The 16799-nt window shown below is 41.7% G+C and overlaps 1 protein-coding gene across 1 annotated transcript in view; it reads right to left on the bottom strand.

Annotated features, from left to right (window-relative positions):
* LOC110498427 (TBC1 domain family member 9) overlaps positions 1-7723 on the bottom strand; it is a 31955-nt gene extending 24232 nt beyond the window's left edge. Inside the window, exon 1 of the mRNA XM_021575043.3 lies at positions 6611-7723. Coding sequence (XP_021430718.2) covers positions 6611-6731 — 121 coding nt within the window. The 5' untranslated portion in view covers positions 6732-7723. The remainder of the gene's footprint in view (positions 1-6610) is intronic.
* Between the last annotated feature and the right edge of the window lie 9076 nt (positions 7724-16799).

Raw genomic sequence — 16799 nt, 5'->3', positions numbered from 1 at the left:
CACTCATTTATTCTTCCCTCCATACATAATGTCTGCTGGAGGACTTCTGGGACACCACTCATTTATTCTTCCCTCCATACATAATGTCTGCTGGAGGACTTCTGGGACACCACTCATCTATTCTTCCCTCCATACATAATGTCTGCTGGAGGACTTCTGGGACACCACTCATTTATTCTTCCCTCCATACATAATGTCTGCTGGAGGACTTCTGGGACACCACTCATTTATTCTTCCCTCCATACATAATGTCTGCTGGAGGACTTCTGGGACACCACTCATTTATTCTTCCCTCCATACATAATGTCTGCTGGAGGACTTCTGGGACACCACTCATTTATTCTTCCCTCCATACATAATGTCTGCTGGAGGACTTCTGGGACACCACTCATTTATTCTTCCCTCCATACATAATGTCTGCTGGAGGACTTCTGGGACACCACTCATTTATTCTTCCCTCCATACATAATGTCTGCTGGAGGACTTCTGGGACACCACTCATTTATTCTTCCCTCCATACATAATGTCTGCTGGAGGACTTCTGGGACACCACTCATCTATTCTTCCCTCCATACATAATGTCTGCTGGAGGACTTCTGGGACACCACTCATCTATTCTTCCCTCCATATATAATGTCTGCTGGAGGACTTCTGGGACACCACTCATCTCCACTAGCTTTTCTAATGAAGACATCTTAACACAATTACATCTCTGGGGCTCCATTTCTCTCTCCCTCCTGTTCTCTCTCTTTTAATTCTCTGCAGGGCACAATAAAAGGTTAGGACGAATTCAATGAGAAGTGCTTAAATAATGATTAAAGGCAAATAGATAATTAATATATCATTAACATATTAATTGAATATGATAAAAAATGGCTGTAAATATCAGAGTGGGCCTTTAAGAGGCAGTTAGGGCAATTCAGGTTTCACACTGGATGGTCGTAAACAATATGGCCGTCGGTTCTGACAGGTGTAAGGGCTTGAGATTTCCCATCTGAACTAGGCCTATACCTGTAGTTGCACTCACCGTGAACAAAACCCAACAGACAAACTTTCAACTGTATCTTCACATTAGTCACCATTGATAAGGTTACTGTACAGTTATATTTATTTGTTTTAAGTGTTAACTGCAATGACAACGCAGAACAAAAAGAGGTACAGTACGAAATCACAGAAACAGAAAATAAACTAGATGGGAGAGAACAGAACAGCTTGGCCGATATGCAAAAGGTTTGTATGTTAGCCTCCATTTCAAAGGGTTAGCACAGACACCAAAGCAGTTGTTGTTACTTTGGGGCTGGCTAATGCAAGGATACAGGATCTGGGCCTTTCTGGCAAACATGTTGTGGGCATAAAATGACATTTTCAGTTTCAAACTTCAATCGGTTGTTCCTGTTGAACAGTGTTAAGTCCAGTTCTGCACCCCCAGGGTTGCACATTTTTGGTCTAGCCCAGCACTGACACCACATTCAACTAAGAACATGAGTTGACTAGTTGGGCTGGAACAAAATGTGCAACCATGTGGGTTACCTCAAGACATGGAGTTGCAGAACACTGAACAAATACCTGTGAAGCACCACTCAGTTGGATAGGCAGGGCATGACCTGAACCCAGCGGTGTTGCAGGGATGTGTGTTAGGGGTTAACACAGGAAGCACAGGTGTCAAGCACAACAAAAGAGACCACTGACGAGTGAGACCCACAACATCCTGTGACTTCTGCGACTGCATGCAACCTACAGCTCAAACCTCTCACTCCAAATAAGTTGCACAGTTAAGATATCAACAGCAATGGAGAGGATTAGTATGCACGGTATTTTATGAAGAAGGAATTAGTGCACCCTACATCATCGTGACAATATTATTTGTTTTGATCAGAGGGCTACTTTTCCTGCTTTCCCCCTCAGAACACATGATCCTCCACCATGCTATAATAACAATAGTTGATATGAGCTACTGTACTGTGGTGTTTTGTAATGGTGAAGAGAAGGCGGACCCCAGACCTATAGCCTAGTGTTGACCCTTTAATCCATAACATGAACTTTGGGAAACCACACAATTGTCTGTGACTATATGTTCCTATACATTTGAATGTACTTTCACCACCCCACGCGCAACTAACACACACGACCAAAGAAAAACAAGATGTACAGAAACTAAGCTCCAATGATGAGAAATGCTTCCTTTGTTGTGGGTGGGGATGGAAAGAAACGAGTCTGAGTGTACATACAGTAGACTGGAGAACAGACCAGCATCATGTGATGTTTTGGACTTTTTATAGATTGGAGAAGCCAGGAAACAAGGTCAGAAGCTGGGCTGCCTATTGTTACTTAGCAAAGCTCAATTCTCTGTTCAGTTGAGACAGCTAGTTCCTACTTTCCACTCAAGAGTGGGAAAAAAAACATCTTTGAGCAAAAGCAATCGGTTTTCCTCTCCTTTTCATCGGTCTCCATCCTGCTTTCTGTTGGGTCTATTTCAGTGTTTCATCTGGAAAAATGTATAGCAGTGGAGGGGAAGTTCCGATGGGGATTGAAGGAAGGGTCCCACCCTTGATTTGGGGGTCTGGGTTCCCTGCCAGATATTTTTTTATGGAGGACTGAGAAGCTCAGTACTGGTGACTTATTAAAAACGGTCTTTCTACTCCAAAAATGAACAAAAATACAATTATCCTGACACCATCTAAAATATAACTTCCACATCCAGCAATTAGCACAATAACACATGTAAAATTATTTTGAAAAAAATATTTTGACATATTGGACAATGCATATAGTCTATGCATGGTCCATATTATCAGGTATGCTATTAGCAATAAGCATTATCACCTGTAGCCCAACTGATGCAGAGAAGAGCAAATAAATAAATAAATGGCTAGTCCCATGCTTCAGCCTGTCTGTGGTTACCCTATTTGGCTAATCATTCGCCAATTATTTTAACTAGTTATTATGCATAAACACAGTGAATATAATGTAGAGCTAGCTACCTGTTAGGGTAACCCAGGGTAACACACCCCCTGCCTGTACTTGAGGTAGGGTGGTGTTTTACCTCAAAGCTATCCTACAATTGACCAGTGTTACATTTATCCCAAATATCCCCCATGCACTAAAAACTGCCTGGTGCAGTTCGTGCATATTTAGTAGTTGAGAAATACACATGCATCGACTGCTTGTCAGAATGCATGTTTCCCTCCTTATGGCACTTGTAACTTGAATGTGCCACAAGAATAGAATAGAACACACAAAAACAAGCCGACTATAAAAGACGAACAATTATATTATGGGGTTACCCGATTTTTATATTCATGACTTGTTTGTTTGCAGAGGAAAAGTACATGTGGACTGTTCTAGCATTGACAGAAATATTTTCTCATGTTCCATATTTTTTGGGACGTGGCAGTAATGATTTTACTGTGGAGCAGCACCACAGCTAAATGACTACAGCGGAAACACTGGTCTATATTCTACCAAGTACTGACACAGCACCTAATCACCCCACTGGCTGAGAATCAATATTGTTTCAAATAACAAGAACCTGATACGAAGTAACACCATACATGTTATTTTAAGTCATGTTTCTCTAACCTAACCCCCTGTAACACAGCTGTAGTGTTATTCCTTTTCTTCTTTCCCAAGCCTCAATGTGTACCTCCAGGTCAGAGGTCACCAGATAAGATAGATAGGTGACGTAAAGCAGCAGATGATAGTGTGGGTAAAGTTCGATGGTCAAAGAGGTCGATGGTTAGAAGTCTAGTCCAAGTGTCTATTGAGGGCGATGTCATCATGTGTACGTGATGTTAGTCACCCAACACATGTAGGCCTAGTAGAGTTTCAGGTCATAACAACTCCAAAATGTCACACTATTGTGAAATGTTAGGTAATATAGGTTAGCTTATTGTCCCTTGGATAGTGTCATTTTTGCAGTGAAATATGGTGAATAAACTCCAATCCAACATTTGGGGTGGAAGGTAGCCTAGCAGTTAGAGCATTGGGCCAGCACCCGAAAGGTCGCTAGTTCTAACTCCCTAACCGACAAGGTGAACAATCTGCCCATGTGCCCTTGAGCAAAGCATTTAGCCCAAATTGCTCCAGTGTCGCCGTAGATAATGGCAGACCCTGGCAGAGACACCACTCTCCGAGGCGGTCTCAAGGAGAGTGGGGATATGCAAAAACAAACATTTCCAATTCACATGCGTATTAATACACAATTGTCCAAGTGGGAAATATAAGCACCTACCAAATTACCATCGTCAACATTTCGCAATTGAAGCTTGACATTTTTCAAATCTTAGGACTTAAGATTGATTTTAGGGGAACTAGTCATCTATAATGAAACTGTACTATATTTTCTGTTTCTCAGTCTCTATAAATCAATTAAATAAAAAAAAGTGCTAATGTTGACTTTTCCTCATATCAAGTAGCCTCATAAATATGGCTTAAATCAAAAAGCGTTGGCCCTGGTGCCCTTCCATATGCCCCAGGAGGACCAGGTGCTCGCTTGGCTTTCTCTGCCCGCTGAAAAGGGGTGTTTACTGGGCAGTGCCAGTCATTGTGCCCAGGCTCTCTCTTCTCCTCAGCAGGCCAACTGGCACACCACACATAACAATGACATCATCACATATCACCACCACGACGCTTTGTGTCGCTATCCCGAGACAATAGGGAGAGGCAGAGCGTTGGTTCGGGGGCTAACTTTCCTGCTGGCATGCAGGAAAAAATAATATCTCCGTCCTTCAGTAAAATGTCAGCGAAATATCTTGTTGCTGACCAATGAAGTGAGATACTTCTAGGCCATTTTGTCTCCCCTTGTCATATTCATTACTGGCTGGCTGGCACTGAAGAGGGAGTGACTGACTGGCACTGAGGACAGCAGCACACAGTTCAACTCTCTTTGACCCACCATGACTGCGACGGCCAGTCTAGTCAAAGCAGGGCTACATAGATACTGCATAGAGAGGGCTATAGATATATCCATCCAGATATCCATCCAGAGTCAAAGACTTGGACTGAATCTACTGTACCTAAAATGAACCCGACTGACTTTTCAACTGATCATGTTCTATCCTTTTTTTAACAAGGTAGCATCATTCGTAACCCATTTTCATATTTTTGGATTCTCAGTTGCGATGAATTCAACAGACAGACTGAATCCAGGTCAGCCTGATTGGGATGGCACCCTATGCCCTACATAATGCACTACATTTGACCAGTTCCCCGGTCAAAAGTAGTGCACTGCATAGGAAATAGTGCACTACATAGGAAATAGTGCACCATTTCAGATGCAGACACAGTCGCCACCACCTATGGTCCTAAAATGATTGCTCCTCCCTGATGTAGCAGTCCTCCTAGTGACTGTGGACTAATTTGGATGGAGTGAGTGAAGTAGAAGAGGAGGAGATGAGTAGAGAAAGGAGAGGGAGAGATGATTCAGCATGTACTACTCCTGCCGGGAAGAACGAGTGTGCCTTTGCTCTGCGTGTCTCCTTGTGTATGGGTTGTCTCGGTGGCATTCAAAATTCAGTACGGGGAATGACACATCAGCCATTTTAACATTCCCTGGGCGTGCTGGGCTCTAATCAATCACAGGTTCATTTCCATTTATTGGAGCTTTTTAACGGTCCCAAGTGCTGGAATTTGTCTTCCCTGTCAGGGGAGATGTGTCCAGACTTATGTTAGCTAGCTAGTAGCCTAATAAGATTACAATAAGAGTGAACTAAACACAGTCAATGATTATCTATTTAACAAATCTATGCATTTCTTTCCTTGTTTTGTTAATGGTTTAAAGGGTATATAGAAGGCTTACTCTTTGTAACAATATTAGTTACAATTTTCCAGGATCACCTAAAGTACAAGGCCTACATAAATAGCCCAGATCTTGGGATGCTGATCAATAGGGTACATTAGCTGCTGAATGCCCACTAGCTCCAGTGTATGTAGTTCTATGGGAGGAGGTCCATAAACGTACAACAATGGCCCTATGACTATTCTGAGCTTAAAACCTCATTCAGATAAAATGACACCTGCATTTGTCTAGTTATAGTAGCTCTCGAGTGGCACAGCAGCCTAAGGCACTGCATCTCAATGCTAGCGGTGTCACTACAGACCCCGGTTTGATCCCGGGGTGTATCACAACCGTCTGTGATCGGGAGTCCCATAGGGCGGCACCCTTGGCGTCATCCGGGTTATGGGAGGGTTTGGCCATCATTGTAAAATAAGAATTTGTTATTAACTGACATGCCTAGTTAAATAAATAAAATATAGTAGTAGAGGCTATTAGGGTCACGTGTCTATTCATTCATACAGGTATACATCCCTTCATGCCATTGTCACCCCTTTGATACCGAGTGACCTGACCCCAATCCCTCCCTACGCATGCAATCTTCTCTCCATCACTAAGCATGAATAATCTCCCAAACCAAGCGAGAGACCCGGCCAGGGGACAATCATTTGTCTTGGCACTGCTTGCACACCAGCTGTAATAGCGTTAAATAATCCTAGCCACGTATATCTGAACTCGACGATGGAACATTCGTGGAGTTGAGCTATGCTTGGCTACAATAATCCATGATTTGGAGACGAGAGAGACGCAGAGCAGAGACAGTTATATGTATCTCACCCGCTAGTCCTCCTCTGCCGTCCCCGTGGCCCTTGCGTTTCTGGAGGATGAAATAGGGATTTGCTCGCTCGGTTATCCACAACGCACCCGCCTGCAACACCTCTTCAGGGTGCACCCACATCTTCGTCCAGTTGATTCTAAAAGCACATCAAATCCAGCTGATTCAGGCGGTGCCTGTCAAATGAACTGGAATGCTGATTCGGTCTATCCAGTGGCCGAGACTCGATGCAGGTCCACCGAATAACGCGTACAATTGGACAACGACAACTTGGTTGCAGTGTAGGTATAGAACTATGACAGCATAAAGACACTATTTATTCGCTAAAAACACGCAAAAATAAAATACGCTCTCCAAACATCATGCAAAAATGGTGTGCAATACACTCAGTGGATCTCAATTACTAGGTGGCACAATAAAACGGGTATCGCATTAAAACAACCGAATCTGACAGATGTCTGTAGGGATGGATCTGAGAGCGACACTTCGGTTCGGTCTTTGTTGTTTATTATCTGTGTTGTAACCGCTGTCAGGTGGATATCGATGCCGCGGACGAGTCCTCGTTCATCGGTCGCCAGATATTTCAGAATGAGCGATGGTTAGACGCTAATTAATGTGCCCACAAGCACGTTATATCCATTAGGCTATTTACAACCTACTATCCAATATGTATGCTGCCTGCCTCCTCATCGAACAACAATGTAATTTAACGCAACCCACTCTCTACCGCCGCTACCGCACAGCTCCGTATCAACAACACGCGTCACAGAGTGGCCACATCGTTACGTCAACTTTGTGGGAGGTGGTTGCATAATTATAGCCTAATAAAGTATGAATTCAAATGACTAAAGTTGTTCATCGATATGACTTGGCTACTGTTTACAAATACCAGGTGTCGAAGCTGTCTTTAGGAGCAAAGCTGTCACTGCCGGCTCTCTCTCTTGCATTTGTTGTTTTTGCCACCTGTTACCAATTAGTGGATCAATTGTAATGGTTTCCATGGTTTCTTTCATCTGTACTTTTTTCTTTAATGCAAATATCATCATTTTATAAGCAAATACAATTGCCATAACTTACACCTATGTCCAGTGGGTAGCATATAGGGGTTTTACAATGACATGCCACACACATTTGGGATTTCTTAAAAACTTGAGAAGGGGGTGTTTAAGAATGAAAACGTTGAATTTGTAAATTCCCAGTTAGTCAGAGGGCTGAAAAGGTACACGAAAAGCATATCCAGTTTCAAACATCAGTTCCTTCAACACCACACACCCACAAACCTGTCAGACATGAGTCAACAAATGTTTGTGTGTCAACAAACAAATATGTGGTAAATATGTGGGAGTTGATGGAGATAGAAATGGTTTATATTCCACAACGTCTCTCTGTCTACAGTATATGGTCCATGGTCTGCTAAAGGCCTGTATTTAGCTGTGCTTGTTTATATATATATACATATATATATATATATATACATATATGTATATATATATATATATGTGTGTGTGTGTGGGTTTAGCTTTGCTGAACTGACTGCACTTTAAGGTTTCACAGCTTCCATCGACACGTGGGAGACCTTGTCTGAGGTTGCTCTACTTTCTCTCGACAGACCACATTAAGTAAACGGGATTCAGAGCTGCAGAGACGAGACCGATGTCGCTATACTTTCTGTTTTTGTCGGTTTAGACTGAGGCTGACAAGCAGATGTGCATAGTGCACTATTTGTTTTTACCCTCCACCTATTCACCAGTAACCACAGTGGGGCTATGTCAGGGGCTCTGTTCAGTCAGTGTTTGTGTACATAGTCTGGAGGAACAGTTTCATCCACAGATGTGGGGGATGGAAACTTGACATTTAGGACTAACAAACAAACCCACTGACATAATGCCGACTCAAAGGGACCCCCTAAATACGTGTAATTGAGTTCACAAGATCGAATTTCCAACTGAACTTTACTCTGTTCTCTTTTCTTTCCTAAAGATACCTTTTGCACTCTTCCACTAGATCGAAAAGTCCCTCTTAGTTTCACCCTGTTTCATCTACAAAACTTATTGTGTTTTTAGCCTCAACTTTCATTCTGATATCGCTCAAAAGCACCTTAAATCTAGGGCAGGATTCAAGTGAGGCTCACCTTTCTGCCATTTAGTGGGCAGAGGGGCAAATTCATTCATAATTGGATTAGGTTTATGTGTAGAGTTGATTAAATGTTATGCTGCACAAAAATAAATAACACATTTTTCTAAACTAATCCAACCAGTTAGTTACACTTCCATCTCCTACTGAGACAAGCTCTCCTGACAGAGATGGGGATTTCTTCAATGTTTTTTACTGTCAGGCAGACATCAGGGATTGAGGCTTTCAAGCTTCACTCTCAGTCCCAGTCGAGTTAAACCCTTCATGGTTGAGTTGATCGTGGAGAGCTGCTTTCTGCTTGGCAGTAGGGCCTTCCTCCCTGCCTTCTCTTACCATCACAGAACCAAAACAGAACTATCTGTTCCATAGCTTTGCATCTAGCACATCCTCATATCCCCATTTTAGAAGCAGTCGTTCCCTTAAAAAAACAGAAGCAGAACTGAAACAAGGGTTCCCATTCTAAGGAAATGTTCCTTTTCCTCTCCTTGTTCTGTTGTGAGCTGCCAAAACCCCAAAATCAAGACAGTGGTGCTACGGTAAACACTCATTGAAGGAGAAAACACCTAAAGTAAGGATTTCCTCAGTATATAACTGAATAAGGAAAGGGGAAACGTAGTCAGCTGCACAACTGAATGCATTCAACCCAAATGTGTCTTCCGCATTTTACCCAACCCCTTTGAATCAGAGAGGTGCAAGGGGCTGCCTTATCCCATGTCATCGGCGTAGTTGTTGTTTAACTGCCTTGCTCAAGGGCAGAAGACCAGATTTTTCCATCTTGCCGACTCGGGATTCAAACCAGAGACCATTCAGTTACTGGCCCCACACTCTTAACTGCTGGGCTACCTGGGCACCCCAGAATAGCATAGTTAGTGTATGTCATATTTAGGCTATTACTAGGGTGTAGGCAGTGGTGTAAAGTACTTAAGTACAAATTCTTTAAAGTACTACTTAAGTAGGTTTTTGGGGTACTTAACTATTTATATTTTTGACAACTTTCACTCTTACTTCACTACATTCCTAAAGAAAATAATGTACTTTTTTCTCCATTAATTTTCCCTGACACCCAAAAGTACTCGTTACATTTTGAACGCTTAGCAGAATAGAAAAATTGTCCAATTCTCGCACTTATCAAAAGAACACGTGGTCATCCGCCTCTGGCTATCATTACATTTTCAAAACAAGAAAATGGTGCCACCTGTTTTGCGTAATATAATGAATTTGAAATGATTTATACTTATACTTTGACTTTTGATGTTTAAGTATATTTGAGCAATTACATTTACTTTTGATACTTAAGTATATATTCAGAACCAAATAGTTTTAGACTTTTACTCAAGTACTTTTTTACTGGGTGACTTTCACTTTTAATTGAGGAACTTTCTATTAAGGTATCTATACTTTAACTTAAGTCTGACAACTGCTACTTTTTCCACCACTGCTGTATGCCACACCTACATCAAAAAGGGCAGTTTATTTTTAGTCATTGACAGATACGTTCCACATTCAAGGAATGAAGGGGGCTTTTGAGAAATGGAGAAGACCACATGCAGATCAAACGGGTCGAATAGTGAAGCCTTGAAGACAGAGGAGAACAGTCGGCCTGATTGAAGATGATGTGTTATCGTTGTTGTCTGTATTATTACCTCTAACCAGTGGTGGAAAAGGTATCCAATCGTCATAATTCTGTAAAAGTAAAGATAGCGTAATAGAAAATTCCTAATTAAAATTCCTGGCCTTCTAGGCAGAGTTGCAAAGAAAAAGCCCTATCTCAGACTGGCCAATAAAAATAAAAGATTAAGATGGGCAAAAGAACACAGACCCTGGACAGAGGATCTCTGCCTAGAAGGCCATCCCGGGGTCACCTCTTCACTGTTGATATTGAGACTGGTGTTTTGCGGGTTCTATTTAATGAAGCTGCCAGTTGAGGACTTGTGAGGAGTCTAATGTACTTGTTCTCTTGCTCAGTTGTGCACCGGGGCCTCCCACTCCTCTTTCTATTCTGGTTAGAACCAGTTTGCACTGTTGTGTGAAGGGAGTAGTACACAGTGTTGTACGAGATCTTCAGTTTCTTGGCAATTTCTCGCATGGAATAGCCTTCATTTTTCAGAACAAGAATAGACTGATGAGTGTCAGAAGAAAGTTATTTGTTTCTGGCCATTTTGAGCCTGTAATCAAACCCACAAATGCTGATGCTCCAGATACTCAACTAGTCTAAAGAAGGCCAGTTTTATTGCTTCTTTAACCAGAACAACAGTTTTCAGCTGTGCTAACATAATTGCAAACAGGTTTTCTAATGATCAATTATCCTTTTAAAATGATAAACTTGGATTAGCTAACACAACGTGCCATTAGAACACAGGAGTGATGGTTGCTGATAATGGGCCTCTGTACGCCTATGTAGATATTGCATTAAAAAAATCTGCCGTTTCCAGCTACAATAGTAATTAACAACGTCTCCACTGTATTTCTGATCAATTTGATGTTATTTTAATGGACATTTTTTTTGTTTTTCTTTAAAAAACAAGGACATTTCTAAGTGACCCCAAACTTTTGAACAGTAGTGTAAGTATTCACACCCCTGAGTTAATACATGTTAGAATACCCTTTGACAGTGATTGCAGCTGTGCGTATTTCTTGGTAAGTCAGAGCTTTGCACCCCTTGTCTGTACAATATTTGAATGAAAATGACATTTCTTCAAGCTCTGTCAAGTAGATTTAAGTCAAAACTCAGGAACATTCAATATATTGACTTGGTAAGCAACTCTAGCGTATATTTGGCCTTGTGTTTTAGGTTATTGTCATGCTGAAAGGTGTAACAATGTGCACTGAGAGTCGGGAAGCAAGTTCAGGGAGTGAGTGTTAAGAAAATAAAAGGAACATAATACTAAACAAGAAACATTAACAGCACACAGACATGAAACATAAACAATGACGCCTGGGGAAGGAACCAAAGGGAGTGACATTCAGGGAAGTGATGAAAGTCCAGATGAGTCTGACGACGCGCAGGTGCGCGTAACGATGGTGACAGGTGTGCGCCATAACGAGCAGCCTGGTGACCTAGAGGCCGGAGAGGGAGCACACGTGACAGTACCCCCTTCCAGCTGCAAGACTCCGACCAAAGGGACGATCCCCGAGATCAGGAGCGGACCGATCACCTCTGCTGAGGCGCAGGAAACCTGTAGCCGGTTTCCTGCAATTCACCAGTGATCCGGTGAAGGCATGAAAGCCCGACGGGCCGGCTGTAGCAGGGGAGCCTGGCGATCCAGCTGAGGCTTGAGAGCCTGACGAACCGGCGGAGGCTGGGGAGCCTGGTGATCTGTCTGAGGCATGCAAGCCTGTAGCAGCTCCCGGACACGAAGTCCTTCCCACATTCCCGCTTACCTTAGGTGAGGCGTCATTCTGTAACAATGTGCGCTGAGGCGGGAACCAAGTTCAGGGAGTGTGTGTTTTAGTAAAATAAACTGCACATAATACAAAACAAGAAACCGAAACAATGACGCATGGGGAAGGAACCAAAGGGAGTGAGATATATAGGGACGTGATGGAGTCCAGATGAGTCTGACGATGCGCAGATGCGCGTAACGAAGGTGGCAGGTGTGCGACATAACGAGCAGCCTGGTGACCTAGAGGCCGGAGAGGGAGCACACGTGACAAAATGTTAATTTGTCTCCCAGTGTCTGTTGGAAAGCAGACTGAACCAGGCTGTCCTCTAGGATTTAGCCTGTGCTTAACTTTATTTATAACGTTTTTACCCCTTTTTCATGATACCCAATTGGTAGTTACAGTCTTGTCCCATCGCTGCAACTCCCGTACACGACCCTGCCAAGCCGCACTGTTTCTTGACACACTGCTCGCTTAACCTGGAAGCCAGCCGTACCAATGTGCCGGAGGAAACACTGTACAACTGGCGACCGTGTCAGCGTGCATGCGCTGTGTTTGAAATTCACTGTTCAACTAAGGGACCTTACATATAATTAATTGTATGTGTGGGGTACAGAGATTAGGTAGTCATTCAAAAATCATTGTAGCCCTTTGCTGCAGTCAATGACCAAAGCACCCTATTGGCCTCATGGGTGGAATGTTATTAATATGATTCATAGTTTTATTAATACATATTTTTTTTAAATAGACAAATGACATTGTTTCTACAGTTTTGTTATATTTCAGTCTTCTGTGATGTATATAAAGTCTAATATTGGGATGCAAAATCAAAATGTAATACATCAACTCTATATCTGACATGGTATAGGTTACTTTTTTTTAAGCCCATAACCATGTCTGTGAGGTATATACTTTGTTTCAATGTAGATTTGTTGAAGACTACCAATAATCACTGTGACCCTGATTTAGCCCACTAAAGTATTAAACACTATTATTGCACATAGTGAGTCCATGCAACCTACTGTATTCTGTGATTTAAGCACATTCTTATTCCTGAACTTGTAGGCTTACCATAAGAAAGGGGTTGAATACTTATTGACTCAAGACATTTCAGCTTTTCATATTTAATTGATTAGTAATATATATATATATATATATATATATAATTCCACTTTGACATTACGGGGTTATTTTGTGTAGGTGCTGTAACCACCACAAAGTATCATGAGATGGCTCAAACAGGAACTGTGCTGTTGTTGATGTGTTCTGTGTCATTCTGTGTTCTGAGTCATTTCCTTAAAGTTCCCCCATGTCTCTGATACCAACATAATGAATGTCAGCTAGCTGTCAGCTACTGCAAGAGATACAGTGCCTTGCGAAAGTATTCGGCCCCCTTGAACTTTGCGACCTTTTGCCACATTTCAGGCTTAAAACATAAAGATATAAAACTGTATTTTTTTGTGAAGAATCAACAACAAGTGGGACACAATCGTGTAATTGGAACGACATTTATTGGATATTTCAAACTTTTTTAACAAATCAAAAACTGAAAAATTGGGCGTGCAAAATTATTCAGCCCCCTTAAGTTAATACTTTGTAGCGCCACCTTTTGCTGCGATTACAGCTGTAAGTCGCTTGGGGTATGTCTCTATCAGTTTTGCACATCGAGAGACTGACATTTTTTCCCATTCCTCCTTGCAAAACAGCTCGAGCTCAGTGAGGTTGGATGGAGAGCATTTGTGAACAGCAGTTTTCAGTTCTTTCCACAGATTCTCGATTGGATTCAGGTCTGGACTTTGACTTGGCCATTCTAACACCTGGATATGTTTATTTTTGAACCATTCCATTGTAGATTTTGCTTTATGTTTTGGATCATTGTCTTGTTGGAAGACAAATCTCCGTCCCAGTCTTTTGCAAACTCCATCAGGTTTTCTTCCAGAATGGTCCTGTATTTGGCTCCATCCATCTTCCCATCAATTTTAACCATCTTCCCTGTCCCTGCTGAAGAAAAGCAGGCCCAAACCATGATGCTGCCACCACCATGTTTGACAGTGGGGATGGTGTGTTCAGCTGTGTTGCTTTTATGCCAAACATAACGTTTTGCATTGTTGCCAAAAAGTTCAATTTTGGTTTCATCTGACCAGAGCACCTTCTTCCACATGTTTGGTGTGTCTCCCAGGAGGCTTGTGGCAAACTTTAAACGACACTTTTTATGGATATCTTTAAGAAATGGCTTTCTTCTTGCCACTCTTCCATAAAGGCCAGATTTGTGCAATATACGACTGATTGTTGTCCTATGGACAGAGTCTCCCACCTCAGCTGTAGATCTCTGCAGTTCATCCAGAGTGATCATGGGCCTCTTGGCTGCATCTCTGATCAGTCTTCTCCTTGTATGAGCTGAAAGTTTAGAGGGACGGCCAGGTCTTGGTAGATTTGCAGTGGTCTGATACTCCTTCCATTTCAATATTATCGCTTGCACAGTGCTCCTTGGGATGTTTAAAGCTTGGGAAATCTTGTTGTATCCAAATCCGTCTTTAAACTTCTTCACAACAGTATCTCGGACCTGCCTGGTGTGTTCCTTGTTCTTCATGATGCTCTCTGCGCTTTTAACGGACCTCTGAGACTATCACAGTGCAGGTGCATTTATACGGAGACTTGATTACACACAAGTGGATTGTATTTATCATTAGTCATTTAGGTCAACATTGGATCATTCAGAGATCCTTACTGAACTTCTGGAGAGAGTTTGCTGCATTGAAAGTAAAGGGGCTGAATAATTTTGCACGCCCAATTTTTCCGTTTTTGATTTGTTAAAAAAGTTTGAAATATCCAATAAATGTCGTTCCACTTCATGATTGTGTCCCACTTGTTGTTGATTCTTCACAAAAAAATACAGTTTTATATCTTTATGTTTGAAGCCTGAAATGTGGCAAAAGGTCGCAAAGTTCAAGAGGGCCGAATACTTTCGCAAGGCACTGTATATATTTCACAATATGTTTACTATTACCAAGGCACCTGACCACTGACTGAGGGCCAAATTCATACGGTCTTGTACAAATACTGCACTGTGGGTTTGATTGAATTGACTCCAAAAGTATTACGTCAATAGTTTTACGTCTTGGCAAATCCAGATCAAATGGAATAGATTTGGTCATTTCATATGTGGTGGCAATGGCATAAAATACTTTAGGTTTCCTACTTCAAAACGGTAAGGAAAGTGATTAGATGGAGACATGGCCTAATTATTTCCAGTGAAATCTCCATTTCCCAAGGCTGTGCTGTGGAAATGCAACGACCTGTCACCTTATTACTGTACAAAAATACAACTTCATATTGATAATTTACTGTATTTTGGGCGTTCAGAATAATTACACATCAATAGTGGCAACGCAACAAGCCTGAGACTGTATGGCTCGGTTCCAATATCCACACTAACATATCTCTTAGCATGAAGCCATATTAGGCATGCATTCAGGTGGTATGCTAGTGTGGATTTACCCAGAGCCACCTCAACACTGCTGTAGACCCCCCCGGCAAGTCAGATGCCCTAACATGATAAGCTTGGCACTTAGAAATACTTATTGAACCTTCCAGAATACAGTTCAATGCATATAATAATATACTGTTTCTGTTCATGGGGTTGCTGTTTACATTAAAATACATAGAGCTGTGTTTCTTATTCACAGTTTGTGTGTGTTAGCCCTCATCATGCATTGTACATGTTCCTGGGTCTAATTATAGCTGGTTATCACACAAACTGTATGTACATGTAGTATATACTATTGTCCATTATATGTCACATTATTCCTAGTTATATGTACATATCTACCTCAATGACCTCGTACCCCTGCACATTGACTCGGTACTAGTACCCCGGGTATATCGTTACTGATTGTGTATTTATTATTTGTTTTATTATTATGTGTTTTACTTTCTATTATTTCTCTATTTTCTTTCTTTCTGCATTGCTGCTAAGTGAAGGGCCCGTAAGTAAGCGCTTCACTGGTGGTCTACACCTGTTCTTTACAAAGTGTGTGACAAATAACATTTGTTTTGAGTTTATGTGAAACTATTATTAGACTGCATTTATCTAGACTTCCTTTCATTGGAAAGAATGTGATTAATTGGGACGTATATAGGGCCTATGACGCACTCATCCTGTATTCTCTCTTCCAAAGGCTAGCATGATGATGGACATGTAGTAGGAGGATACAGTGCTCTCTTGAGGTCAACTTGTAGAACTGCTTGCAATATGTAATCCCAATATTTGCCCAGCATAGGGCAATGTTTAATCGATTACAGGTCACAGACCCACAGCTATGATCATGTTATTCTTCTGCAATGTGTCTTGACAATATTAAGCTCTAATTCGAAACCCCCAATGTCAATTTTGTGTGTGTGTGTGTAGGGGGGGGGGGGGGGGGGGTGTATATATATATATATACCGGTCGAACATATATATATACCGGTCAAACGTTTTCATAGTTTTGATGTCTTCCCTATTATTACGCAATGTAGAAAATAGTCCAAATAAAGAAACAATTATTGAATGAGTAGGTGTTCTAAAACGTTTGACCGGTAGTGTATATATATTTGTTTTTTTGTACTAACAACTTTGGTGGGCGAAAATAAATAATACGCGGTCGCCTATTGCCGATCCCTGTATAGGCGAACACT

This window comes from Oncorhynchus mykiss, chromosome 10 (genome assembly GCF_057628025.1).
Source record: "Oncorhynchus mykiss isolate SJ-2025 chromosome 10, ASM5762802v1, whole genome shotgun sequence".
Taxonomy (NCBI): Eukaryota; Metazoa; Chordata; class Actinopteri; order Salmoniformes; family Salmonidae; genus Oncorhynchus; species Oncorhynchus mykiss.
This window is presented reverse-complemented; position numbering and strand designations above follow the sequence as displayed.